Below are 27,736 nucleotides of genomic sequence, written 5' to 3' on the forward strand. Positions count from 1 at the left end.
CCTCGAATAATAACATCTTTGTCTGTTTGATCACTGAAAAAGAGTTATCATCTTTCTGGGTTTCTAGGCTCCAGTGAGGACCAGACCACACCCATGCTGGTGACGGCGCTGAAGGGTCTAAAGGTGGTGGATGTGGCATGTGGCAGTGGTGATGCACAAACACTTTCAGTGACAGAGAATGGTAATGGCTTTTTGGCCTGACGTTTGACCATAGAATCCACCAGCATTACCTAAACTGAAGTGTTTGCATTTTATTCACAATTTCTGTGTGTCTCCACAGGTCAGGTGTGGTCTTGGGGGGATGGAGACTATGGTAAACTGGGCCGAGGAGGCAGCGATGGCTGCAAGACACCCAAACTTGTGGAAAAACTGCAGGACCTGGACATAGTGAAGGTGAGCTGCGGCAGCCAGTTTTCAGTGGCCCTCACCAAAGAAGGCCAAGTGTACACCTGGGGAAAGGGAGACAACCAGCGTCTTGGCCATGGCACTGATGAGCACGTTCGTTACCCCAAGCTGCTGGACAGTCTACAGGGTGAGTTGACGATTCTGAAAATGTCTTCCGACGCTTTTAGAATACAAAGACTGATCTTTGTCTGTTATGTTTGCAAACAGGAAAAAAAGTTGTGGATATCGCTGTGGGGTCTACACACTGCCTAGCCCTCACAGATGACGGAGAAGTGCACAGTTGGGGCAGCAATGATAAGCTACAACACTTTGATACACTCTTTTCTAACAAGAAGCAGCCTAAGGCACTGCCAGGGCTCAATTCCAAACACATAGTGGGAATCTCCTGTGGCCCAGGACAGGTAATGCATAACTGTCATTGATTATTTTTTTATGTGCTTATAATGGTGGACAAAAAACATATAAACACTTGTTTGTTTTCAGAGCTTCGCCTGGTCATCGTGCTCAGAGTGGTCTGTTGGGCTCCGTGTGCCCTTTGTAGTCGATGTTTGCCCCATGTCCTTTGAGCAGCTGGACCTACTCCTGCGACAGGTCAGCGAGGGGATGGACGGCAGCTCAGACTGGCCTCCCCCGCAGGAGAAGGAGTGCATGGTAGTCGCCACACTCAACCTGCTCAGGCTCCAGGTAGGCAACTGTCAGTCAACAGTTGATGTTTCATTACATGTGTAATTTTTTTGTGCTCGTCGCAGCTTTAGATTCTCTCAACAATGAAGTTTGGCATCGCCACACCTTCTCTCATCTCTAGTTTGCCACACATGATTGTGCCTAATCATTTGTAACATTGCAACAGTAGACTAATTGGACTGCTGATCATAATATACCTAAAACCTCCCTCCTCAGCTCCATGCAGCCATCAGTAACCAGGTGGATCCAGAGGAGCTTGGATTGGGGCTTGGCAGTGTGCTGCTTAACAACCTCAAACAAACTGTAGTAGTACTAGCTAGCAATGCTGGGGTGCTCAATACTGTGCAAGCAGCTGCACAAGCAGTTCTCCAAAGTGGCTGGTCAGTGCTGCTCCCCACTGCCGAGGAAAGGGCAAGGGCATTATCCTCACTTCTGCCTAATGCTGGTGAGTGCAAATCATTTGCTAACACTGATTAAACACAGTAACCGTACTTAATAGTCCAACTGTTGATTTTGACATGAAGTGCAAAAATGGTTGGGACTGGGGACACTGAGGTTTTAATTGAATTTTATTTTCCAGCATCTGGAAATGAGATGAGTGTGAGCCCTGGACGTCGCTTCATGATTGACCTGTTGGTCAGCAGCTTAATGGCGGATGGAGGGTTGGAATCTGCTCTGAATGCAGCCATCACTGCTGAAATACAGGTTAGTGTGTTAAATGCATGACTCATCACTCTTCTCTTACATAATTTATTCATGGCAGCAGTACTTTTTCATGTTGTATAATAACATGTAGATAAAGATTTGTTTTGACTGAGATTCAGCTTAAGTTGAATTTTTATTAAATTTCTTATCACTTACCCATCTCTGGGCAATTGGGCAAATGTATTATTAAATTAAATGTGTATTGCTAAAGTCAGGCTTAACTTTGAGACATATTGAATTTGATGTCTTCTTGTCTTCTATACTATTGTAATCTTACAACTAATACAAAATATAAAATGTTAAAGAGGTGGTATTGTGCTTTTTGGCTTTTTCCCTCTCCTTTATTGAGTTATATACCTTTTTTGTGCATGTAACAGGTTTGCTAAGTGAAAAAGCCCAAAGTCCAGCCCAAAGGGAGATCCCATCTCCCACAAAAAACTCTGCTCTGAACTGCTTTAAAACAGCTTGTTTTTAGTCCAGCTGCTTCCCTTTGATCCCTGTCACATCAAAGGGATGAAAGCTAAATGCGCCTCATGTAACGCTCGCCAAGCGGCTACTCCGACACGCCCTCAAAAACACCGTTGGAAAAACAGTGTGCTGCAGCACACACCTCTCCTCTCCCCTTCCCCTCCAGGCAGTCAATGGACATAAAGTTGTTACTGTGATGTAGAGACAGAGCTCAGGTAAAACTTTATGGATGAAAGATACATTTGTTACAGATTAATAACTCACCACTCTGAAACTCTTGCTCCAGTCCATGTTGCTAAGCTGGTAACGGGAACATATACAGCTGAACCGAAGTCATGTTCACCAGCTTCTCACTGACCCGCCCTTCTCTGCTTCTGATTGGCTAGTAATCCTAAAACTGCGCATGTACAACTCCCAACAAAGATCATGTAGAGGCAAGATGTATCACTCCATATCTAAAACGAAGCGTTCAACACACAGGGTAAAAAGAGTAGCTGCAGCAATGTGCAGTATGACAAAAATATGGTGTTTTTTGAAAACTAAACCATGTAAACCTGTTCTGGTACAACCCCTAAATAAGATTTTGAACCTGAAAATGAGCATAATACCACCTCTTTAAAATTTCCTGTATCCACATCCCTAAACTCCTGAAATAAGCCTCTCACTAGATGAAAGAATAACACTTTGTAATTTTTTTTCATGACAGGACATTGAAGCCAAGAAGGAGGCTCAGAAAGAGAAGGAGATTGACGAGCAGGAGGCAAATGCTTCCACCATGCATCGTTGTCGCGCCATGCTGGACAAAGACCTCATCAACACAGGCATCTACGAGTCAGCGGGGAAGCAAAGCCTGCCTCTGGTGCAGCTTGTGCAGCAGCTTTTGAGGTAACCGCTCTTTGCCCGATTCATGCATCACTTACGCCTCTATACAGAGTACCTTCTTGTTGCCAGCTAGCAGACTAACACATTTAATTTCTGCAGGAACATCGCCTCCCAGACCATCGCAAGGCTGAAGGATGTTGCTCGGCGTATCTCAAACTATTTAGAGGCAGAGCATGTCAGCAAGGAACGCTCTGCGTCTCTGGATCTGCTGCTGCGCTTCCAGAGGCTGCTGGTTAGCAAACTGTACCTGGGTGTCAACGGCACAGAGAATGTTAATGGATACAGTGAGTCATGTATTTCAATCCAAATTTTTTTCTGTTGTAATACAGACATCCAGAGTAAATAGCTATCAAGTTTGAAAATGAGCTCTAGATGGGTAGTATTAGATCTCTATGTTGTTTTTTCAGATCCTGAGCTTCTTGGTGTTGGTTCCCTGTTAAAGAAGTACATCGCCCTGCTGTGTACTCACATCGGAGACATCCTCCCAGTGGCAACAAGTATTGCCTCTACCGGTCGCCGCCACTTTGCTGAAGTCTCTCGTGTTATTGAAGGAGATCTAACTGGTAATCCCTCTCTCAGAAGTACTTATGTGCAGCCTGAATTGCATGCATACCTTTTTAAGGCACTTGTGGGACAGTTATGGATGCCTCGCTGTTTCTTCTTCAATAGGAGTGCTGCTGCCTGAGTTAGTGGTGTCCATCGTCCTCCTCCTCACCATTGATGCAGGTCTAATGCAGGAGACTGGTTCTATCCCTCTCCTGGCTGGACTCCTGGAGCACCTCGACCGTTTCAACCACCTGGCCCCAGGACATGAGAGGGACGATAATGAGGATCTGGCCTGGCCAGGCATTATGGGTATAACACCAATTGTTTCTTACAATGTTACATTTACAATAACTCATTTAGCTGACGTTTTTATCCAAAATTAAATTTTGGATAAAAATTAAAATTGCTATATATGTCAGAGGTTGCACGCCTCTGGGTCTCTCATACCAAAGGCATGTGTCGTATCCACTGCACAATCGCTGCCCTCTTAGTGATGTGAAATAATTATAAACCCATAATTGAAAGTGAAACTTTTTATTAGATTAGGTGCTCTTCACTGCATTGTGTTTTAGAATGTAACTAGCTCTTTTTCTGCTGTGGCAGGGTCGTTCTTCACAGGGCAAAGTTCAAAGAACAACGAAGAGGTTTCCCTCATTCGCAAGGCTGACCTGGAGAACCACAACAAAGATGGTGGCTTCTGGACAGTCATTGACGGAAAGGTCTATGACATCAAGGACTTCCAGGCTCAGTCCCAGTCACTAACAGGAAACAGTATCCTCGGTAAGGTTTGCCAGTCAGAATAAATTTGAACTTAATTTTTATTTCCAAGCTCTTCATTTGATTAATCTTTAATCCTCATGACTAATGCCAAATATCATTGCATTTTTTCTCTTCTCTTTTTACAGCCCAGTTTGCAGGAGAAGACCCAGTGGTTGCTTTGGAAGCTGCTCTGCAGTTTGAGGACACCAGGGAGTCAATGCAGGCCTTCTGTGTTGGCCAGTATATGGAGGTACCAACTATCCCAAATCCCAACACATATTTTCAAAATTTTTCACAACTGGTTCTAGCCTTTTGATATTTTTATGTTCTATCATCTACAGCCTAATCAGGAGACAGTCACCACGCCAGACCTCAGCAGTCTCTCCTCCCCGCTTATTGACACGGAGAGGAACCTGGGGCTGCTGCTGGGTCTGCACGCCTCGTACCTGGCCAAGAGCACCCCCCTGTCCCCCATGGAGATTGAATGTGCCAGTGGGTTCATTGATTTTTTTTAAAAAAAATTTTAAAGCAACCTCGTTTAAAAAAACAAAGATGTCTGCATTTTAATTGGTTTAAATTTTAACATCAATTGTTTATCTCTCTGCACAGAATGGCTCCAGTCCTCCATTTTCTCTGGGGGCCTGCAGACCAGTCAGATCCACTATAACTACAATGAAGAAAAGGATGAAGACCACTGCAGCTCCCTGGGTACAACCACTCCAGACAAGGCCAAACTCTACTCCCGAAGAATAACACTCAGCGACCACGCACAGCCTTTTCTGCAGGCCATAGCTGACAACAACACTCAGGACCACACTGTGAAGGTACAGGCAAGACAACAATGACTCAAAAGCAAACGACATAGCTGCACAGTAGCCGTGAAGCTGAAGGGTGTACTCATGGTTTCATGCTTTGTTTTTGTTTTTACATTATAGGACTTTCTATGCCAAATAGAGCGTTGCTGTAAGCAGTACCATCTTATTACACCCATCACCTTCCCACCGGAACACCCTGTGGAGGAAGTTGGCCGCCTGCTGCTCTGCTGCCTGCTCAAACATCAAGACCTCGGTAACCTAGCAACTGGTCTCAGACAGGCTGTTTTAGGAGGAATTAAGAGCTAAATTTGTCTCACTTTGCCATTGAAATGGGCTTTTCATTGTTATCAGCTGTGCAGAGATGCACTGAAATATTTCCTTTCTGCACTTTCACAGCTGTTTCTAAGCAAGTCTTGACATTTGAAATGATTTGCACTTGAAATCTCTTCCTGTCACAGGTCATATTGCTCTATCACTTGTCAGTCAGTGTGCCTTGGGTGTGGACCAGGGGAAACAGAGGTCACTCCCTAAATCTGTGATTGATGTGTGCCGCATGGTCTACCAAGCAAAGTGTTCTTTAATCAAGGTATGATTACTGCTCGTAACTTGTGTACTATAATAGATCATGGGCATCATGATAACAAAACAGAAGAACTTGGTTTAATTCCTCAGTGGAGATTGTTATACGTAATTTGTGATACAAAATAGAAAAACAGAGAAGAATGGGGCTTTTAATGGTGTGTTTGCTTTGTCCCACTTATTTTAGACTCATCAGGAACAAGGTCGCTCTTACAAGGAGGTGTGCGCACCTGTCATAGAGCGTCTGCGCTTCCTTTTTAATGAGCTGCGTCCAGCTGTGAGCAACGACCTGTCTATAGTGTCCAAACTGAAGCTGCTAAGCTCTCAGCCCCGCTGGAGGAGGATCACCCAGAAACTCATCAGGGACCGCAGGAAAAAAAGAGGTGGGTTATTCAAAACGTACTACACAGTGATTGAGTTTTATTTTCTTCACATACAACCGATTTATTAATTTAAATGTAATCTATATTTTTTAGTGCCTAAGAAGTCAGAGTCTGCTGACATAGAAGAGCCAAAGCTGGAGAACGAAGGGACCAATGAAGAAGAACTTAATGTCCACATCAGCCCCACACCAGCTGACAGGAAATCACCCACTAGCAGGACAACCAAGGTAGTTTAATGGGGTGTGATTATTGGAACATTTCACAAAAATATTATACAAGATAAATAATTTCCCCAGATTTATATTCTTCAAATGATCATCTTCTCAATGGCTTGTTGGCCAGTTTTGACATTATAAACATACATTAGGCCTCACTGGGAATGCAGACTGGTATTGAATCCCATTTCGTTTCCTACAGGTGAAGGGTTTAGCCCAAGTATATATTTTGGTATATTAGTTTTCTTGCACTGCACTTAACACTGCTGCATGTCTAGTCAAAATGCAAACAACACAGTGGTTGTACAGTTTGACATTCCCGTTTTGTTTTCTTACATTACAGCAGGACAAGTGGCATCCGCTTCTAAACACTGTGGCCAATGTCCAGAAGTACCGGTGGCTGAAACACAGTGTTCAGGGTGTCTTTTCTCAGTCCAGCCTTATGGCCACCATAGTGGAGTTTGCACTAAAAGAGGAGCCCCTGGATGTAGAGAAGATGAGAAAGTGTCTACTCAAACAGGTGACTGCAAACAACAAGATCATCACTGACTTCACAAGTAGTCTGCAAAAAAAAGGGACAGCAGGATGTTTATAATTTACTCTATCTGTTAAAGTGGTGAAAATGCTTCATTGATGTTAACTGTGTTTCATCGTAGCTGGAGAGGGCTGAGGTGAGACTCGAGGGCATCGACACCATGCTGAAGTTGGCCTCCAAAAGCTTCCTGCTGCCGTCTGTGCAGTATGCAATGCTCTGTGGCTGGCAAAGGGTCATACCAGAAGGGACCAACATTGGGTAAGTCAGTTATATAACAGTTTATGTATATATGAAGAAATTTCCTATCGTAGTTGTTGTATTAAAATATGATAATTCAGTGGACATCATGCAATCAGTTCATGTGATTTTGTGCGACAGCTTAGCAAAAACCACTAATATTGATGTATTGATGGCATCTGGTATTAAACCTTCTAATATTTCAACTCTCCTTTTCAGAGAGCCCCTGTCTGACTGCCTGAAGGACGTGGATCTGATCCCTCCCTTCAACCGCATGCTTTTGGAGGTGACCTTTGGCAAGTTGTATTCCTGGGCCATCCATAATGTTCGTAACATCCTCCTCGAGGCAAGCGCCCGCTTCAAAGAGCTCGGTAAGTAGCGTGGTTATACGGCTGGTTCGTCTCCGAAAACTAATCTGATACTAGTATAATATCATTACATATCGTTATAAACAGTCTAACAGTATTGTCACCTGTTCTTGTAACCAGGTGTGCAGCCCGTTCCATTGCAGACCATCACCAATGAGAACCCAGCGGGACCAAGTCTTGGCACCATTCCGCAGGCCCGCTTCCTTCTGTCCATGGTACACATGCTGTCCCTGAAACATGGGTCCAACAGCCTCAGTCTCTTGCTAAATTCTGGTATCTTGGCGCTCACACAGAGTATACTCCGGCTCATAGGTGAGTACTGTCCAGTCAAATACATACAGGTAATCTAGAATAGAGGCGGGCATTGGTGGATGAAGTTGTTTGATGTCTCTTCTATTGTTGTATCTCCAGGGCCCAGCACAGACAGCAGTGAGGAGGACTTGAGTTTATGTGCCCTCGGAGGGTCAGCCACAGTACTGGAGGAGTCCAGAAAGGAGGCTTCCCCCGCCCCCCTACCTGCCTCCGGCCCTGAGCTGGCTGCCATGATGAAGATAGGCACCAGGGTTATGAGGGGAGTCGACTGGAAATGGGGAGATCAGGTATCCGAATCCATTTTACAGTCACTTTCAGGTTTGTTTTGTTATTACTAACTAAAGCAGGAATGAAAAGCCTGGTGTTTAGTATTTGACCATGTGTGTACTCTTTCCAGGACGGTCCATCACCAGGTCTCGGTCGGGTCATTGGGGAGTTGGGCGAGGATGGCTGGATCAGGGTCCAGTGGGATACTAGCAGCACCAACTCCTACAGGATGGGCAAAGAGGGCAAATATGACCTGAAACTGGCTGAGCCACCACCTGCTGCCCAGCCCCCCATGGAGGACTCAGACACAGAAGATGACACAGGTCAGTTCACAATACTGCCTCAGGACAAGTTACCATAACTAGAAGCAAAATGTGAGGTTCGAATAATGACATTTACGATCTCCTGTCTTCATCACAGAAGGTGACCTGATGGAAAAGAGCAGCCACCCAACAGCGATGATGCTAACCAGCACAGTCAACCTGCTGAAGACACTGTCTCTATCAGCTGGGATCTATGCAGAGGTGTTGCAAACAGACGCTACACGGACCCTCTGTGGGCTACTGAGGATGCTTGTGGAAAGTGGAGCTAATGACAAGTCAGGTAGATGACCCGTCATGCTGATAAAGAGCATTGTATCATGTTGTTTGGTAGTGTCTTATCCTAAACTGAACCATCTTTGTTGTCAGGCTGTCACTCCCACAGACTGGTCTCTCGGGAGCAGCACAGGAGTTGGGGTACGCTGGGCTTCATACGCAGCATCGCCCTCATGCCCCAGATGTGCAGCACGCTCAGCACCTCTGCATGGATTAGCCTGCTCATCCGAATTGTCGAGGGACACCAATCCTTCAATGCCATTACTCTGCAGAGACAGGTGGGATAATAATGTCAGATGTGCTTGCTGTGATACTGTTGAATGCTTGTTGAAATTTTTATAAAAGGAGCAAGAACCTCACTGAATGGGACTTGTGTATTGTTGTAGGAGGCTTTTTTGAAAGTTATTTGAAAGTTCAGCAATGTTGGATGTACTAAAAAGCCAAATACAGTTAAGAGACCTTAAGGAGGCAAATTTTTCAGAATAGACACCATTTGACCAACTGTTCAAAGAAAGAAGGCTGAAAAATAACACTACACTTCCACTGTTTCCAGATCCTAGCACTACGTCTCCTGCAGGCAGTCTTGCCCTCGTGGGACAAGACGGAGCGCTCTCAGGACATGAAGTTCCTGGTGGAGAAGTTGTTTAACTTCTTGGGAAGCCTGCTAAGCACCTGCTCCTCAGACCTGCCACTTCTCCGAGGTATGGTAATATCAGAATAATAATCAGGGTCTTAGTGGAAATCTGGTGTTTGGTTTTTTTTCTGTGTATTTTTAAATTCCTTCTTTCTCTGCACAGAGGGTTCCCTGCGAAGGAAGAAATCCCGCCCTCAGGCATCTCTTACAGCCACTCACAGCAGCACACTGGCTGAGGAGATTGTCACTGTCCTTCGCACTCTGCACTCTCTTGGCCAGTGGAACAGCATGATAAACGATTACATCAACGCTCAGCTGAGCTCCATTGGAGATGTTATGGCAGACTGCCAGTCTGAAGCAGTAAGAATTATTGCAGTATTATGGATTCACTTAGAGTGTGTGTGTGTGTGTGTGTGTGTGTGTGAGTGAGTGAAACGTTAATCCACACTAGTGCTTTCATTCTTGCTTCATTGATAAAATCAGTTAAAGGGTGATTGTAAAATTATAGTTTCTCTGTTTCTCTAGTGTTTCCTGGAGGAGTATTTCCCTGATTCTGAGGGTCCTAGAGTGGGCAGTCTGATGGCAGTGCTGGCAGTCATTGGAGGAATTGATGGGCGACTCAGACTAGGAGGCCAAGTTATTCATGAGGAATATGGAGAGGGAACAGTCACTCGAATCACCCCAAAAGGACGCATCACCGTCCAATTTCACGAGATGAGGACCTGCAGGGTTTGCTTGCTCAGCCATCTCAAACCGGTATGGAATCATTTCTATTCTTGTATGTGCATGTACAACTAGCACATTAGCTTTACTTTTATGTTTTAAGTTTATTAGACAACAAAACACTGACTTTCTGTTGTTGTTGTCATTTTGCTCAGATGCCTGTAGTATCCTTCAGTGTGCAGAACCTGCCCTTCACTGAGCCCATGCTGGCGGTTTGGGCCCAGCTGGTCAGCCTGGCTGGAAGCAAACTGGAGAAACAACACATGAAGAAGTCGCTTAGTCGAGGGCTTACAGGTACAGAACCTCCTGGGGAAACACAACACAGATGCTGTAGGCTTGATGGTCTTTCATATGACTCAAACATAAATTAAAGAAAAACATTAACTGTATTTAGACTAATGTCTGGTATTGTGCCCTGGCAATATGTACAACTATGTTCTTATGATAAATGATACCTTGTCTCATTTAATAATGACTACGACAGAAGGTTTTAAGGGGTGGAGGATGTTTTGATTTGATGTTCAGAGCCTAAGGTCTAGTCCAGTGGAATTAATCAAACCTATTGTGTTTCCAGCTGACCAGGTGGACATCCATTTGCTGCGGTGCCAGCAGCTGAGGCTGTATATTTTAAAGGCATCACGGGCTCTGCTCTCTCATCAGGACAAACTCAGGCAGATCCTCTCCCAGCCGGCAGTTGTGGACATAGGACCCAACCCCAGTGGTAAGACCTCACCCAGTGAAGGGTTCTGTTTGAAAGTGGAACTGGAAAGTTAATCAGGACAGTCTTTAGAGGAAAATAATGCTGTTTAGTGCTGTAGTTGTATTGAAAATGGTGGTTAATGGTGATTAATTCCAATAACATATACATTACAATAAACATAATTATTGGGCCTAATGAAGTGCAATGTGCAACTTTTCTGCTGCTTTGGGGCAACATCACAGCTCCCAGTGAGTGCACTGTATGGACATTTGGTCATGAGTTTGCACAATTAGTGCAAATTATTCTGATACAGCAGCTACTGTGTGGGAGGACAAACTTATCAGTGTCTGATGAACCAGTTTGCTTACCTTGCACACTTTGGAGGATTCCTTGAGATTATGTGGATCTAAATGAAGTTGCTGATCAGAGTTTAGAGACAAACATTGTTTTATAAACAGAACTTATTTTTTTGTTTGCAGAGGATCCAGTCGTGTCATCTCCTGATGTGGGAGACTTGTCCCCTGAGGGTCCCCTGCCTCCGTTGATCCTCCTGCAGCAGCTGCTGTCCGCTGCCACCCAGCCCTCCCCTATCAAAGCCATTTTTGACAGGCAAGAGATGGAGGTGAGTCTGTAGACCTTTCTTTAGTAACCCGGTGTTAAGTAATTGTCAGTGGTAACGTTGCATACATTAGAGCTAGTATATTCGGTTTGACGTCAGCATTATCTGTGTATTGCTGTGTATATTTTTAGGCTGCAGCTCTGGCTGTGTGTCAGTACCTTGCTGTGGAATCCGCCCACCCATCCTCTCCACTGTTTGAGGACAGCAGCTCCAGTGAGGCCACAACACCTGTCACCATACAACATGTCCGACCTCCCAAACAGAAGAAGCAGAAGACCTCCCCTGTCCCTCCCTTACCCATAGTTCTCCAGCTTATGGAGATGGGATTCCCACGGAAAAACATCGAGTTTGCCTTGAAGTCGCTGTCTGGAACGACAGGCAGTGCATCTGGGGTCCCAGGTATCGTTTCATAAGATACAAACCTGAATTTGTGAATACATCAGAATGCTTGCTTGTAAAACTTCCAAGCTCTTGTCACTCTTAACTCTTGTTAAAAGTCTGTAGCTGTCACTGCAGCAATGTGTCTGCTATATTAGTGTCACTATGTGATGTAATGTTTTGAGATCTACTTCTGGAGAGTAATTGAGCATGTACCTCAGGTGTTGAGGCTCTGGTGGGCTGGCTGCTGGACCATCCAGACATTCATGTGACTGAGCTGTCAGATGCCGACACTGTGTCAGATGAATACTCGGATGAAGAGGTGCTGGAGGAGCTGGAGGAGGCCGAGCCAACATTCCCTGTGGTACATTACTTTCTCTTTTATTTCTGCCACTCAATAATGCACGGCCTGTCAAATTCTCCTCACGACCTGATTTATAAATAGCTTTAGATGTAATATTGCCTGTGTGTAACATTAGCCTCCAGGTGCAGTGGTGACGGAAAGCCAGACATTTAAGAAGAGATCAGATTTCCAAAGCAACGATGATTATGCTGTGTATGTGAGAGAGAACATTCAGGTAAGAGCAGTGGCCTTTTAAACGATTATCTAAAAAGCCCTCAAAGAAATGTGACACAAGTCTGATAGATCGCTGACTACTCTGCAGGTGGGGATGATGGTGAAGTGCTGCAGAACGTACGAGGAAGTGTACGACGGAGATGTCGGCAAAGTGATCAAGTTGGACAGAGATGGACTTCATGACTTAAATGTGCAGTGTGATTGGCAGCAGAAAGGAGGAACGTACTGGGTCCGCTACATCCACATCGAGCTGCTTGGTGAGCATATGTGATTTTAGTGACCTGAGTAGTTCTGGGTAAACCTTGCCAGCATGTTTTCTCTTCCCTCCCTCTGCCATGTTTTGGGTCATTATTTGCTTTTTCTCCCTACCCAGGATTCCCACCACAAAGTTCGCCTTCCCATATAAAGATTGGTGACAAAGTGAGGGTGAAGCCCACAGTCACCACGCCAAAGTACAAATGGGGCTCCGTCACTCACAGGAGTGTTGGGGTTGTGAAAGGTAAATCATTCTCTGTAGCTTATAAATTGAATATCTTCTCCGGTTTTTGTTCAATTTATAATTTTAACAAACACCCTCATTAAAGATGCTGTTAGCTGAATGTACTGTTTTCTGTGCTAATGGACTAACTGGTTGTTTTAGCTTTCAGTGCCAATGGGAAGGATGTGATAGTAGACTTCCCTCAGCAGTCCCACTGGACTGGCTTGTTGTCTGAAATGGAACTGGTGCCCAGTGTTCACCCTGGTGTGAGGTATGTACGTTTAAGGTTTCTGTCTGCCCAGTTAACTGCGTATCTCACCAAGTCGTTCAGATGCAACTTGTGTTATCTGCAGGTGTGATGGCTGTCAGATGTTCCCTATAAACGGCGCCAGGTTCAAATGCAGGAACTGTGATGACTTTGACTTCTGTGAAAACTGCTTCAAGACCCGCAAACACAAAATCAGACATTTCTTTGGCAGAATCAACGAGCCTGGTTAGTCACACGTTCACCCAGATAGCAACCGCTGTGCTTCTGTTTGCATGTGTGTGAACCTGTCGTTCATCTTCCCCACAATCAGGCCAGTCTTCGGCAATCTGCGGCCGCTCAGGAAAACAGCTCAAGAAGCATCACAGCAGCCAGCGCGGGATGCTGATTGATGACTGGTCGCGTGCTGTCAAGAGCCTCAATGTCTCATCCTCCGTAAACCAGGCGTCACGCCTCATTGACTGCAGTGATCAGTGTTGGCAGTCCTCCGGCTCGCAGGGAAAGGTAGGAGATTAAATAGCAAAATCTAATAAGCTGGATGACAGTCTATTTAGTTTAGCTTTATTGAAGTGTAATGCATCACCTGACAGGATCTGTCATTGTTTCCTCTGCAGCACTGGATTCGACTGGAGCTCTTCCCAGACGTTCTTGTGCACAGGCTGAAGATGATCGTGGACCCAGCGGACAGCAGCTACATGCCCTCACTAGTGGTGGTGTCAGGTGAGTTAAACTTATGATGTTGTTCTTTTAAAAATTAACCAACATGGGTATTTTGTTGCCCTTTTATTAGGACAGATGCTATGTAATTTTGCCATTAGACAATTGTATTCTGCCGTTGTAATCTGTTTGCTTTTGTTCCTCTAGTATAAACAACATGGTGTTTTTTACATTCTTGAAAAAGGATAAGTAGTGTTTAATTGTTTTTTAACATCATAAGGAATGTATTTTTCTTAATGTGCAGGTGGAAGCTCTTTGAACAACCTGATTGAGCTGAAGACAATTAACATAAATCCAACAGACACCACTGTCCTTCTCCTTAGTGACTGTACTGAGGTTGGTAGGCTAAGACTTCTAGTCGATGTTTATTGCTTTAAAAATTGTCATTGTAATAACGCAAATGATATCTTCCCACCCCCAGTATCACAGATACATTGAGATTGCAATCAAGCAGTGCCGCAGCTCTGGTATAGACTGCAAGATTCATGGACTTGGCATCGTGGGGCGCATCAGAGCAGAGGATGAAGACCTGGCCACAGTCCCTTTCCTGGCGTCTGACAATGAAGAAGAGGATGATGACAAAACTGCCACTGGGAGGTATGGGTGGAAATAATCATTGTTCAGTGCTGGATTGTCAAATGCTTGAATGAGTATTTGCGGTGCAATTGTAGATGTTTTCCTCATCTTTAGCAAGCATACCTGTGGCAGGGGGTTAGCACTGATGCAGGCTAATCAGCTCGTCGTTATTTCATTCTGCATTTTTGGAGTTTGATAAGTGAACCAGTAAATTGAGACTGTAGAGCCTGTGTCTTCTGATATACCTGAATAGATTTATATGTATATGCTCACAGATGCATTGCTTAATGCCATAATGAAATATTACCGTGGTTGAGGAACATTAAGCTACATAAAGAGTGTGTTTGATCTGTTAGTGTAAATTAAATGTGCAGCTATGTTTATGCGCTGTGTTTTTTTTTGTTTTTTTTTAAACATTTGAAACAATCAAGACAAGAAAATTAAAATGACGATCATTTGAGTTCATATCCAGAATCTCACTGGGTGTTTTTTTGTTTTGGCGTTTAGCCTTGCTCGGAAGAAGTCATCAGGATTGGAGTCCACAGCCACCATCAGGACCAAAGTGTTCGTCTGGGGGCTGAATGACAAGGACCAGCTGGGAGGACTCAAGGGTTCTAAGGTGCAGCTTTTGTTGTATTTACACTTTTGTGTATTTTTTCATGTTTTACATGCCACAGTTCATCTCCATTATGGGGAAACAAAGGTAGTTTGAGCTTTACTCAACACTTGCCTTACAGATGAATTGGTTGTTGAAGTGTTTTTCTCACCAGATGCCAGTCACTATATTTGCTGCTACCGTAATGGAAGAAGTATTCAGATCCTTTACTCAAGTAAAAATGGCGATACCGTGCTCTAAAAGTACTCCATTACAATTAAAAGAGTATTAAAAAAAACATTATTACAAAATGTACTGTATTAAATAATAATTAATTGAATTAATAAATGTAATGTAAGTATCAAAGGTTGTCTTTCAGAACGTTATGTTCTTTTTTAAGTCATTGGATTATTATCACTGCTGCTTTAACATGTAAGGAACATTTTGATGTTACAGCAGGTCAAGATGGAGGTAATTTTAACTATGCTATCAGGTAGTTCAATCTATAACCATGTATCCGTTAAAGCTGATAATGTTTTGAATGTAAAAGCTTCACCTGCAAACTATGGCAGGTGTATTTCCCATTTTAAAATGTAGAAGTTTAAAGTAGAGAAAAATGGGAAGACAAATCCTTAAAACTTAATCAAAACACGAGTAAATGTACTTTCCACAAGTGACCCCAACGTATCGGATCTGCCACCCAGGCCCCTTCTCTGTCGTGTTGTGTAACAGTGCGTGCAAACTGTATGATAAGCGCGTTTGTGGATGTGTCAAACACTATGACCAGCAGTGTAGAGCAGAGGGGAGCAGACACGTCCTTGGTCTGAGCCTGTGGGAGGAGCTCAGAAGCTGCTCCATTCTCTAATCACTTTTTGTTCGTCCTTCACAGATCAAGGTGCCCTCCTTCTCTGAAACTCTCTCTGCACTCAACGTGGTGCAAGTGGCCGGTGGCTCCAAAAGCCTCTTTGCAGGTGAGCGATAAATGTTTTTGGAGTTGACGTTCTTTTATAACATGCACATATGGCGTGTGTAACCGTTGTGCTACTGTTCCAGTGACTGTCGAGGGGAAGATTTCCGCGTGTGGAGAGGCCACTAATGGCAGGTTAGGCCTGGGCCTGTCCAGTGGGACCATCCCCATCCCCCGTCAGATCACCGCACTCAGTAACTACGTGGTGAAGAAGGTTGCTGTGCATTCTGGGGGGCGCCATGCCATGGCCCTGACTGTGGACGGGAAGGTCTTCTCCTGGGGAGAGGGAGACGATGGCAAACTGGGACACTTCAGCAGAATGTATGTTATCTTGCGCAGATACTGCACAAATCTTGGAGAGAAATATGCGGTTATATCATTACTATGCCTTTTCTCAATTTGGGTATTCTCAAAATTGGTGACATAGATCCTGACTTCACAAGTTCATTTTCCAACTCCAGCACATCAATTTCACTGTCTTGTTGGCCGTCTAGCTGTTGATAATTGAATTGCTGTTTTACTTTACATAATATCATGTCATAATTGTCCAGGATGTGAATTCCTAATTCAGAAGGTATTTCTGACGGCACAGTGTTGTGGACATCTTTCTAATGAAGTGATTAAACGAAAAAAATGAAAGTATTATTATTCACCTTAGGAACTGTGACAAGCCTCGTTTGATTGAGGCACTAAAGACCAAGCGCATACGCGACATCGCCTGTGGAAGCTCTCATAGTGCGGCAATCACCTCCAGTGGGGAGCTGTACAGCTGGGGTTTGGGGGAATATGGCCGCCTTGGACATGGGGACAACACCACTCAGCTGAGGCCTAAACTGGTATGTCTGTATCTCTACCTCAGCCCTTTCTTTACTTTACAGGGAGACTGCAGTGGGGAAAATAATGGCAGCAGACTTGATATATAAAGCATATAAAGCAATGAGAAGACATTTTTCATCATCAGGTTGCCCTAAAGAAAGATAAACATTTACCCCCAGTAACTCACTGTACCATGTGTAGAACTGGATTTGTTTATGATGTTGCTGTGAAGGGTATAAACTGACAATGCACCCCGGTTGCGGTGTCTTCATCATCTAGGTAAAAGTGCTTCTGGGACACCGCGTTATCCAGGTGGCTTGTGGGAGCAGGGATGCTCAAACTCTAGCCCTCACTGATGAAGGTATTTCTGTTAATGTACTCAGAGGTATCCTGTGGAGATTTAGACCACTAGTAGCACTAGAGACGCATGTTTTGTGTTAATCTCAGTGTTTGTATTTCATTGTTGCACAGTGCATTTTGGTCAGCCTTGGATGTGAAGAAAACCGTCCTTGTTAACAATTAAGAATCCGCAAAATACTTCCCATACTCCGTAGAAGATTTCTTTTGGCTTAGTTTGTAGTTTGTAATGTATGTTTTTATGTTTATCAGGGTTGGTGTTCTCCTGGGGTGATGGGGACTTTGGAAAGCTGGGTCGTGGAGGCAGTGAGGGCTGCAACATCCCCCAGAACATAGAGAGGCTCAACGGACAGGGTGTCTGCCAAATTGAATGTGGAGCACAGTTCTCCTTGGCTCTTACTAAATCTGGAGTTGTGTGGACCTGGTAAGATGGATACAATGCCTGTATGTGATCATGCGTCATTTTATTTTATACAGCGAGTGTTCACAGCTTGTTTTGAAACAGGGGCAAAGGCGACTATTTCCGATTGGGCCATGGTACCGACGTCCATGTGCGGAAGCCCCAGATGGTTGAGGGACTGAGGGGCAAAAAGATTGTCCATGTTGCTGTTGGAGCACTGCACTGTTTGGCTGTTACAGACGCAGGACAGGTTTGTACTGACCTCCATCATCATTATAAACCAGAGCACGTTCAGGCACTCTGCTCATTTACTGCCATGGCTCTGTTCCAGATGTGACTTTCTCCTCCTGAGTTTATTGATCCACTCTGACTCTTACTTTTCCTGGCACCTCTGACCTTTGCTGTTACACAGCTTATTTCATCTTGTATAATACCTTCGCTCAGAACACATTTAATAATGTTAGCACATCACTTCCTATGATGAGAGACAGCTACTCAATATTTGACCACTTTAAGAGGTTGTTATGATTGAGTACATGGCGTGGTGCCTTTTGGGCCCATTCAAAAGGTTCCTACACATTTCAGCAGTATGTTTAAAAGTGTTGAAAGGAAGTTGATTTTCCAATTTCAAACACCAACCAAAATGAAATCCAGTCACGGTGTTGTGTTTCTCTGCCAGGTGTTTGCGTGGGGTGACAATGACCATGGGCAGCAGGGAAATGGCACCACCACAGTTAACAGGAAGCCCACCCTGGTGCAGGGCCTGGATGGACAGAAGATCACCCGAGTGGCCTGTGGCTCCTCCCACAGTGTGGCCTGGACTACGGTGGATGTGACCACACCCTCAGTTCATGAGCCAGTACTATTTCAGACCGCCAGGGACTCCCTCGGAGCATCCTATTTAGGTAACCCTCCCTTTCCTTGCAAACTTTTAACAGTCTTTATCAATCCTGATGTGGGTGTAATGATTGTTTTTTTTTTTTTAAGTTGTGAAGCAGCTCTTGAAACTGCTCACAAGTTTCTCACAAACTCTCGCATTTATATATGTTTAGCAGACTGTAGTTTGTCCACAAGGGGGAGCTGTTCCGTCATCGTCAGACTACGGCCAGTATTTCTCAAACAGCTAAAAGTTCAATTTTGGGAAGGGGAAAAAAGATGCCTTTTGCACATGTTTTGGAATGAATGTACAAAATATCATTGGTCGTGATGAATAATATCTTAGCTGAGGCAATATGTATAATTCAGAATAGAGTTGTTTTAGTCAATCATATTTGCCTTTGATTTGAACATTTGACTGGATGTTATACCACTTTCTGTTATATTTTTATGCATGTGTCATGGGTGCAAACAGCACCTTTAGAGCTGCATTGTCTGCACTCAACATTTCTTTTTGCTTCCATCTCAGCCAATTGCTTATTATTTTATCCCTATTTCAATATGTGTATATTACATATATATTAGATTGTTGTTATGTTAATTACTACTGGAGATAATGAGGATTTCTCTTAACAGAAAAGAATGACCAGTTGGCAGATGTTGTGTAAACCCTGGCTGTTGTTTCCCTTAGCATATATGTAATTTATTCTTTACACTCAGTTCACTTTGAAGTTGGCAATCTTAAATGTCATTCTTTTAAGTTTGATAAATATGGGCCCCCACGCGACCCTGTACACAGGATAAGCGGTTGGCGATGGATGGATGGAATATGGGCCCACATGTAGTCAGCTGTATAAAAGAAAAGCCTGACCTTGTAAAACTCATTGCCTGCACGTGGCACGTTTGTCAGACTTGCAGAAGCTATTGCTTTTTTTTTTTATCTGTAGACTGGGGGACATGGGCATTTAACATCTGCATATCTAGAGGCTTGTTGTAGTTACTCTTCTTATTGAGAGGTGGCAGCAACTGGCTCATAAATGCCAGAGTTGGTTTAGGGTGCTTTACATCACTATCAGTGTGTCTTATTGTTCTGGTGCTGTACACTGCAGGCGTCCAGTCAGACATTGACTCCTCAGCAGTGAACAACAAGATGAGCGGGCAGAGCAACGTGAAGCCTAATCGACCCTCGCTGGCAAAGATCCTCCTCAGTCTGGATGGCAACTTGGCCAAACAGCAGGCTCTGTCTCATGTGCTGTCGGCCCTCCAAATCATGTATGCGAGGTATGCTGTCTAAAGTTTTAAAAATCCTCTCCTGGTGGGTCAGAACACGTGTAGGATGCAGACCTGTCTGGCTAAGGACTTTTTCCCACATTATTCCCCTTCTCCTTTTTTCTTTTTCTTGTTGCTCTATACTCTCAGTCCTCAAATAAAAAGCAAAAATGACATGTCCTGTACACACAAAGATATCTGAAAACAGAGTCAACCAAATGTTTAGCAAAAGACAAACTGTTGTGTGTATGATGTAGGTGCTTTGGGACATTAATGTGACAAAAGCACATCTTACATTTTGGTTGTTGGAGAGTCAGAGGAACCTTGGCAGAGAATACAGGATAAAAAAAGTCTGTAATGTAGCTAGATGCCACGCATATCTGAGCTTTGATCATAAAAATCTTTAAATTGTCTCTACATCTGTAGCCAGTACAGCCATGCATAGAATCGTGATAGGATTACCATCTTGTTTGTTTATCACCAGTTAAAATCCTGCAAACTAGAGATGAGCGACGCCCTGCTGAGGCATAAATTGTGAACAGGCTGAGATAAAACTCTGTGACCTCCCTAAATAATGTGCTGACTGGCACTGTTTATTGTCATTAGGCAGTATTACTGTTGACAGGACGTGTTGTGTGTTCCCCAAGGGACGCAGTGGTCGGTGCTCTGATGCCAGCCAGCATGATTCTGCCAGCAGAGTGTCCTTCCAGCTCACCTGTTCCCCCATCAGACTCCTCGTCCTCATCCAGCGTGAGTGACGAAGAAGGTCCTCCTGTCCTGCCTGAAGAGGAACGAGTCAGCCCTAATCCCTGGCAAGACAAGAAGGGAGAGGTGAGGAACTCAATATATTTAGTAAGACTTAAATTTAGAAAGTCCAACCCTGTTTATAAAAATTCACAATTTTATACTTTTATACATGTCAGTGAGGGTGTTCCCATGCTGCCTCTGCTGCGTATTTTGCTGATTTACTGTATCATGCGATGAGCTTTTTTTGTAGGTGTACAGATGCAACCATCAGCAATTTGGAAACACCAGAAACTCTCACAGGGCTTACTAAGTTTTCTACAACAACTTTCTCCATTTTCATTATGGGTCTTTAAAAAGGGCTGAACAATATAGCAATATAGCAAAAGGGCAAGGGCAAAGCAGTTATTTTGACAGATATTGTGATATGTCACAATTTGCATGGGAATGGTCATTTTTGTATTTAATTTTCACTGAAACTCAACTATAAACTATATGATGTGATTTTAGCTGGGGGTCTGTACCTAACAAACACGTTCCCTTACATCTGGAGAATATGGTTTGAAGGCCAGGGTATCTCTGAAGCACCACAATGTCAGCTCCTGTGATTTGGATATTGCCATATTGCGATTTCGATAATATTACGATTTAATCCTTAATATTTCAGTTGTGTAACCAGTGGTTACTGTTGGTAACATAAGGCCCGGTTTGATAATATGGTAAATTTAAAACCATTTTCGTTTACGCATTTCTGGTGACAAACACATTGCGGATGTCCTGCGGCTTCACCAGTTGAAGGCTTTTAATGTGAAGCAGCTGCAGAGAACTAGAATGCTCCGTTTGCGTAAGTAGGAGCTTGTTAGCGCTCTGATACATTACAAAGAGAGTGAACTGTTAACAGTGAGGCTGATACCTGAATCATTTCCTGCGAATCCCTCGACCAATATCTTATGCACTATATAAGAAAATGGCAGCTGCATACACAGTAACAGGGTTTTTTTTTTTTTTTTGTCTTGTTGGATAATAATTGTGATCTTCACAAAAACTTGAGCTTTTCTCAACATAAGAACATTTATGACAACTAAATGGAAAGTAGGAACATGAATTTGTGCAGAGTGGCTACTACTTGTGTATTTTATCCCTGTCAACCCTACAAACAATTTGGGGATTCATCACCACAAAGGGCTTTTGTTGCCATTGTTTTAACCTACATAACTTAAATACACAAGATCACAAGGTTTCTATGTATCCCACGCTTATTGAATTTCACGCAAATGTGTGTAAAACAATGCACAAGACTTTAAGAATGTATTATTTGATATTGCAGCTATTGAGATTCAGTACCGGTTGTAATAACTTCATTATCACACAAGTACTAGAATAAGCTGAGCTAAGTTTCTTATTATAATATACTTTGTTAATGTGTAACGGGAAAAACATGTTATGCGTGTAATCATGACCCATACATGAGTGTTTTTGTGTGTGTGAGCAGGTTCCCTCATCTGAAGAAGCCATCACCCCATCATCAGCTATGACTCCTTCCGCCTCTGGTGCCTCGTCGCGTCCTTTCATCCCCGTCACTGATGACCCCGGAGCAGCCAGCATCATAGCTGAAACCATGACCAAGACAAAAGAGGTTTGTCTATCTAACTGAGCACATGTGTTCGTTGGAACCAGTAATCGCAGCCACATGTACGTAGCTTAGCCGTTATCATGTTTTTATTATTCATCTTCAGGACTCAGAGAGCCAGAGTAAAGTGGTTGGTCCAGAGCCTCAGTACCTCGACGAGTTCACAAGTCTACTTGTGCCTGATGACACGCGTGTAATGGTGGACCTGCTCAAACTGGCAGTGTCGTGTCGCTCTGGGGAGAAGGGCAAGGAGGTGCTGTCTGCTGTGCTGTCCGGCATGGGTACAGCTTATCCGCAGGTGATTAACTGTATTCTGCTTTTGATTCTATGTAATTTACAGGACGTCAGCTGGTAACGTTTGACAACTTTGGGCCTCTGTGCTGTTTAGGTTGCTGACATGCTGCTGGAGTTGTGTGTCACCGAGCTAGAGGACGTTGCCACAGACTCCCAGAGTGGCCGTCTGTCTTCCCAGCCAGTTGTTGTGGAGAGCAGCCATCCGTACACAGATGACACCTCTACCAGTGGTACTGTGAAGATCCCAGGTATAAAGGGAAAATGGAGGGATTCTTTATTTTACACTTCAGATCATCATGACTTTGCATCTCTTACTTCTTTTTTTGTAGGAGCTGAGGGTCTAAGGATAGAGTTTGACCGACAGTGTTCTACTGAGAGACGCCACGACCCGTTAACAATCATGGATGGAGCAAATAGGATTGTCTCTGTCAGATCAGGTGATGAGAGGACCATTAACCTAAATAGTCATCGATCGTACGCCAATGAATCAAAAATTAATGTGTGTGTGTTTTAGGTCGGGAGTGGTCTGACTGGTCCAGTGAGTTAAGGATCCCAGGAGATGAACTCAAATGGAAATTCACCAGTGATGGCTCTGTCAACGGCTGGGGCTGGCGATTCACCGTCTACCCCATCATGCCTGCCGCTGGTGAGACGCATCAAACACGTACAACAAAATGCTGCCACCAGATGTTAAACTATGAGTGACCAGTAAAAACATAGGCAAAATAAAACAGATATTGTACCTCTCACACACCTAGGCCATTTGACAGGCTGTGTTTGCACCACTACACTGGCACATACAGACTGCCTTAGTTTGTGACACTGAGCCTTTTCATGTCTTTCCTCAGGTCCCAAAGACTTGCTGTCTGATCGCTGTATCTTGTCCTGCCCCTCCATGGACTTGGTCACCTGTTTGCTGGACTTCAGGCTCAACTTTGCCTCCAACAGGGGCATTGTGCCTCGCCTAGCTGCCTCCCTTGCTGCTTGTGCCCAGCTTAGTGCACTAGGTACAGTATGATTGTCCTGATTCACCACGTATAGGCATTACCAAAATAAAAGCAGATTTTTAATTTTTTATGTGTATTATCTGTGTGTAGTTGATTAATTTCTGTTGGAATTTAAATATATATTCATGTAGTATTTTATTTTGTCCAGCTGCTGGACACAGGATGTGGGCTCTGCAGAGACTACGAAAGCTCCTGACCACAGAGTACGGTCAGTCCATCAACATAAACAGGCTGCTGGGTGACAGTGAAGGCGAGGCTCGCTCTATGGTGAGTACAGTGTGATCGCACAGATGAAGGCTACTCGCTGAACAATTTAACTGAAATATTTATTGTGTATAATTATATGGACCGGCTTTATTAACATCCTGAATACAGAGTACTAAATTGCGTGAGCATTTTAAAATATTGCACGTGTAATTGTAGTACCTGTTGGGTGATCAACTAAGAATTATTGCATAGGTGACAACAGGTGCAAACAAGGGAGGCGGCAGTATTTAAATGAGGGTTTTGCATGTTTTAATGGTTTCCGCCATGAAGAGTTGGGAGGGAAAAAAGCAGCCACCGCGTAAAAACCATGGTTTGTTTCATTCTCTACCTGCCCATCCTGCCTAAGATTGCACAAGTAGTTGGGACAGCACACGTGAAAACTACTTGGGGAAACCCCAGCAGAAACAGATACAGTATGCTGGAATGACTCAGACACAAGAAAATTCCAGCAGATCGTGCTTCATCCAGCCAGAAGAAACAATCACAGACCGTCCGCATTAAGGCAAAAGTTGTAAATGAACAACGGGTGCTATCTTGCACTTTTGAAAGACGTCATTCTCCGTGCATACTGTTAGTAGATCAGCTTACGTTAATTTGCTGGAGAAATCAAGTTTGCACACGTTTTTAATCACGCAAACCTTTAGCAAATCTAGCCCTGTATTACCAAAGTATGTGGTAACTATTGCAGTAATACATTGCTGATTGTAACATGGCTGTTGTTACTAATATATTGTTTTGTTTCTTATATTAATGTTGTGTCTCCCAATCCAATTTTGATGCCCCCTTGTTTTTTATAATGGATTTTTCGGCTTTCATTTCATATCTCGTCATTAATTTGTTGTCGTTGTGATATTTGTGTGTAGCTGAGAGGCATGCACTTGAGTAAGCTAACTGATCAATGGCATCGCTCTGGCCAAATTAATTGTTTGTGCCGGTCCCTTCAATTGTTATTCTGTTTATTATTTTCATTTTCATGATGTCTGACATTTGTTAGATTGATTCCACAGTTGTACCTTTTTGTTATGCATTTGCTTTCCACTGCAACAGCTAATGTTTCTTACACCATCTACTGCAGAGCTGCAGTTTTCTATTGTTTTATGTCATCCTTTGGGGACTGTGACAATGCTAAAACTGAGCAAAAGCAGGGATATTTCAAGATATGCCCCTATTTAGGAAAGTGAGGCCTATATTTTAAATTGATTGGTAATCTACTTTCTTTCAGAGTTTCACAGGCAGTGCGCTTGCTGCTCTTGTCAAAGGGCTACCAGAGGCTCTGCAGAGGCAGTATGAGTACGAAGACCCCATTGTCAGGGGAGGGAAGCAGCTGCTTCATAGTCCATTTTTCAAGGTATGCTCACAATTGTTTTATTAACAACACAGTGGCACCATAGGTTGAGAGCATATTGTAATTTTTTATAAATCATTACATGCAGTTTTCGCTCAAGCTAATTTTAACAATTCATTCAGGTCTTGGTTGCTCTTGCCTGCGATCTTGAGCTCGATACCTTACCCTGCTGTGCTGAGACCCATAAGTGGGCCTGGTTCCGCCGATACTGCACTGCCTCCAGAGTCGCTGTGGCTCTAGATAAGAGAACCTCTCTACCAAGACCCTTCCTGGATGAGGTGAGTGTGCCAGGCTGTGCTGTCTGTGCCAGCCTTCACTTTTCCTTCGCCACACTTTGACCTTATAATGTTCTAAATCCATTTTCCTGCATTATTCCTGTTCGTTTGAAGGTTACAAAGAAAATCCGTGAGCTTATGGCCGACCATGAGAGCATGAACGGCCTTCACGAGAGTCATGACTTGTTCAAGCGCGAGCACGACGAGCAGCTTGTGCAGTGGATGAACCGGCGACCAGACGACTGGACCCTCTCCGCTGGGGGGAGTGGCACCATCTATGGCTGGGGCCACAACCACAGAGGTCAGCTGGGGGGCATTGAGGGGGCAAAGGTCAAAGTGCCCACCCCCACTGAAGCCCTCGCCACACTGCGGCCAGTGCAGCTTATTGGTGGCGAGCAGACTCTGTTTGCAGTCACTGCCGATGGAAAGGTCCGTCCAAATTTGAGCCTCTACTCCCACCTTTTATCAGACACTACAGTATTTAACACAGCCTGTGCTGGCTGCACACTGCACCTTTTTTTAGCTGTAACACATTCTAGCAAGAGTATTGATCGGCAAAGTCAATGTGATGACCTCCAGGAAAATGTAATATATTGTCAGACTAATTTATGTTGTCATGATCCTCAGCTGTATGCAACAGGATATGGAGCTGGGGGCCGATTGGGTATTGGAGGCACAGAGTCTGTGTCCACCCCCACTCTACTGGAGTCCATCCAACACGTCTTCATCAGGAAAGTGGCTGTAAACTCTGGAGGGAAGCACTGCCTGGCACTGTCCTCTGAAGGAGAAGTCTACTCCTGGGGAGAGGCTGAGGATGGAAAACTGGGCCACGGGAACAGAAGGTGGAGATTAAATCAAATATAACACGTTGCACCTTTTTATTCTTCAGTTCACAACACTGTTTAACACATCAACTGTAAGACTTCAGGATTAAGACGGTGTTCAGGGTTGTGTTTTAATTGTAACTGTCCTCCTCTTGACTTTAGCCCTTGTGACCGTCCTCGTGTAATTGAGTCCCTGAGGGGAGTGGAAGTGGTTGATATCGCAGCCGGAGGGGCACACAGCGCCTGCATCACTGCCAGTGGAGAGCTCTTCACCTGGGGCAAGGGTCGCTACGGACGACTGGGCCACGGAGACAGTGAGGACCAGCTCAAACCCAAGCTGGTCAGTGATCATTTAGCTCAGATTCTCACACGACTCAAAACACTGTGCCGTACATGTATAGCGCGCTCGAGGTTTGGCAGCACATTGAAAAGGCTCGAAAATGATAACCAACCCAAAGTGTTTCAGCCACTCGCATGTCTGACAGTGTTTGGACAGGAGTCAAACTGTTTACTCTGCCTCACTCCGACAAGGGTTTCCCACACAATCATGGTGAGCTAAAGCTGATGGAAGTGTCTGTTGGGTTTATCCAGGTGGATGCACTGCAGGGTCACAGGGTCATTGATGTAGCCTGCGGTAGCGGGGATGCCCAGACACTGTGTCTAACAGATGATGACATGGTCTGGTCCTGGGGAGACGGGGACTATGGCAAATTGGGCCGGGGAGGCAGTGATGGCTGCAAAATTCCCATGAAGGTAAGGCAATTTACACGGTAATGTGCACTGGAGGTCAGCAGAAGCATCACTTTACACTTCTGTCTTCTTCTTCTCTTGTTATTTTATACAAGAAGAGACCAGAGTATGTTGAAACTACAAGCTAAGCAAATGAGTTTTCTGTTTCTTGTAAGATCAGCCGCCACATTTATTACTTTCATTGTATATTAGTTAAGCACTGCTAGCCTAAAAACTTGGTAGGAGATGGGGGTTGAAGGAACAGTTATTATAATTATTTTGGGATATTCACTTCTTTGCCGAGAGCTTGTGAGAAAATTTATACTTTTCTTAAGATAAATTTGAGGCTACAGCCGGGAGACAGCTTAGCTTAGCATATAGCCTAGAAATGGGGAAACGGCTAGCGCGGCTCCGTCCAAATGTAAGAAAACCCCACCAGAATTTGAAGCTCACTAATTAACATAACTCTCATTTGTTTGATACATACAAAAACAGAAGCATAAAAATAAAAAGTTGAGGTATGTTCTGAGGTATTTATTGGCCGGGTGCAGTGAATAAGCGTGTTATTAAGAGTCTCTCACGCTTCCTCATCAACAGCTCTTTCATAGTTCTAATGATCTAAGCATTTGATACAGTCTGCAAAATCAACCCGGCACAGATCACTCAACACACACCATTCTGCTGTACTTCCTCACTGAAAAATTTGTCACTTATCTGAAAACTTAAAATAACTCCTCCACAGTCCAGTATTCCCCACACACACTCCTTTTAGTTCCTTTACATTTGTATTTGTGAATCTTTAGATTTGTAGCCTCACCCAACAAAATAATGTCCTTGCGACACAATGCATGTGCATTGTGTTGGGATGAATGGTATTTTCATAACCGTCCTTCACATGATTGATGAATGGATTTCTTG

At 44.0% G+C, this 27,736-nt stretch overlaps 1 protein-coding gene across 2 annotated transcripts in view; it reads left to right on the forward strand.

The window, feature by feature from the left end:
• herc2 (HECT and RLD domain containing E3 ubiquitin protein ligase 2) overlaps positions 1–27,736 on the forward strand; it is a 42,993-nt gene that overhangs the window by 9,414 nt on the left and 5,843 nt on the right. Inside the window, exons 14-79 of one of the 2 annotated variants that reach the window (XM_046050165.1) lie at positions 68–181; positions 281–532; positions 613–806; positions 889–1,089; positions 1,306–1,534; positions 1,670–1,794; positions 2,969–3,147; positions 3,244–3,428; positions 3,552–3,707; positions 3,814–3,999; positions 4,294–4,470; positions 4,596–4,699; positions 4,791–4,941; positions 5,059–5,273; positions 5,385–5,517; positions 5,723–5,850; positions 6,031–6,226; positions 6,320–6,453; positions 6,785–6,961; positions 7,098–7,234; positions 7,433–7,584; positions 7,702–7,893; positions 7,993–8,180; positions 8,291–8,483; positions 8,581–8,763; positions 8,850–9,034; positions 9,310–9,457; positions 9,554–9,750; positions 9,916–10,146; positions 10,269–10,407; positions 10,688–10,834; positions 11,293–11,435; positions 11,564–11,831; positions 12,032–12,174; positions 12,290–12,388; positions 12,476–12,644; positions 12,761–12,886; positions 13,028–13,136; positions 13,219–13,358; positions 13,444–13,634; positions 13,745–13,850; positions 14,092–14,183; positions 14,269–14,444; positions 14,931–15,042; positions 15,908–15,989; positions 16,072–16,306; positions 16,644–16,821; positions 17,081–17,162; positions 17,411–17,582; positions 17,664–17,808; positions 18,238–18,463; positions 19,544–19,715; positions 20,351–20,534; positions 21,940–22,083; positions 22,184–22,375; positions 22,466–22,619; positions 22,701–22,808; positions 22,886–23,017; positions 23,220–23,378; positions 23,527–23,645; positions 24,868–24,993; positions 25,113–25,268; positions 25,380–25,694; positions 25,893–26,107; positions 26,252–26,429; positions 26,681–26,842. In XM_046050165.1, coding sequence (XP_045906121.1) covers positions 68–181; positions 281–532; positions 613–806; positions 889–1,089; positions 1,306–1,534; positions 1,670–1,794; positions 2,969–3,147; positions 3,244–3,428; positions 3,552–3,707; positions 3,814–3,999; positions 4,294–4,470; positions 4,596–4,699; positions 4,791–4,941; positions 5,059–5,273; positions 5,385–5,517; positions 5,723–5,850; positions 6,031–6,226; positions 6,320–6,453; positions 6,785–6,961; positions 7,098–7,234; positions 7,433–7,584; positions 7,702–7,893; positions 7,993–8,180; positions 8,291–8,483; positions 8,581–8,763; positions 8,850–9,034; positions 9,310–9,457; positions 9,554–9,750; positions 9,916–10,146; positions 10,269–10,407; positions 10,688–10,834; positions 11,293–11,435; positions 11,564–11,831; positions 12,032–12,174; positions 12,290–12,388; positions 12,476–12,644; positions 12,761–12,886; positions 13,028–13,136; positions 13,219–13,358; positions 13,444–13,634; positions 13,745–13,850; positions 14,092–14,183; positions 14,269–14,444; positions 14,931–15,042; positions 15,908–15,989; positions 16,072–16,306; positions 16,644–16,821; positions 17,081–17,162; positions 17,411–17,582; positions 17,664–17,808; positions 18,238–18,463; positions 19,544–19,715; positions 20,351–20,534; positions 21,940–22,083; positions 22,184–22,375; positions 22,466–22,619; positions 22,701–22,808; positions 22,886–23,017; positions 23,220–23,378; positions 23,527–23,645; positions 24,868–24,993; positions 25,113–25,268; positions 25,380–25,694; positions 25,893–26,107; positions 26,252–26,429; positions 26,681–26,842 — 10,838 coding nt within the window. The remainder of the gene's footprint in view (positions 1–67; positions 182–280; positions 533–612; positions 807–888; positions 1,090–1,305; positions 1,535–1,669; positions 1,795–2,968; positions 3,148–3,243; positions 3,429–3,551; positions 3,708–3,813; positions 4,000–4,293; positions 4,471–4,595; positions 4,700–4,790; positions 4,942–5,058; positions 5,274–5,384; positions 5,518–5,722; positions 5,851–6,030; positions 6,227–6,319; positions 6,454–6,784; positions 6,962–7,097; positions 7,235–7,432; positions 7,585–7,701; positions 7,894–7,992; positions 8,181–8,290; positions 8,484–8,580; positions 8,764–8,849; positions 9,035–9,309; positions 9,458–9,553; positions 9,751–9,915; positions 10,147–10,268; positions 10,408–10,687; positions 10,835–11,292; positions 11,436–11,563; positions 11,832–12,031; positions 12,175–12,289; positions 12,389–12,475; positions 12,645–12,760; positions 12,887–13,027; positions 13,137–13,218; positions 13,359–13,443; positions 13,635–13,744; positions 13,851–14,091; positions 14,184–14,268; positions 14,445–14,930; positions 15,043–15,907; positions 15,990–16,071; positions 16,307–16,643; positions 16,822–17,080; positions 17,163–17,410; positions 17,583–17,663; positions 17,809–18,237; positions 18,464–19,543; positions 19,716–20,350; positions 20,535–21,939; positions 22,084–22,183; positions 22,376–22,465; positions 22,620–22,700; positions 22,809–22,885; positions 23,018–23,219; positions 23,379–23,526; positions 23,646–24,867; positions 24,994–25,112; positions 25,269–25,379; positions 25,695–25,892; positions 26,108–26,251; positions 26,430–26,680; positions 26,843–27,736) is intronic. The other variant, XM_046050166.1, reaches the window with a different exon arrangement.

This window comes from Micropterus dolomieu, linkage group LG05 (genome assembly GCF_021292245.1).
Source record: "Micropterus dolomieu isolate WLL.071019.BEF.003 ecotype Adirondacks linkage group LG05, ASM2129224v1, whole genome shotgun sequence".
In the NCBI taxonomy this organism is placed as follows: domain Eukaryota; kingdom Metazoa; phylum Chordata; class Actinopteri; order Centrarchiformes; family Centrarchidae; genus Micropterus; species Micropterus dolomieu.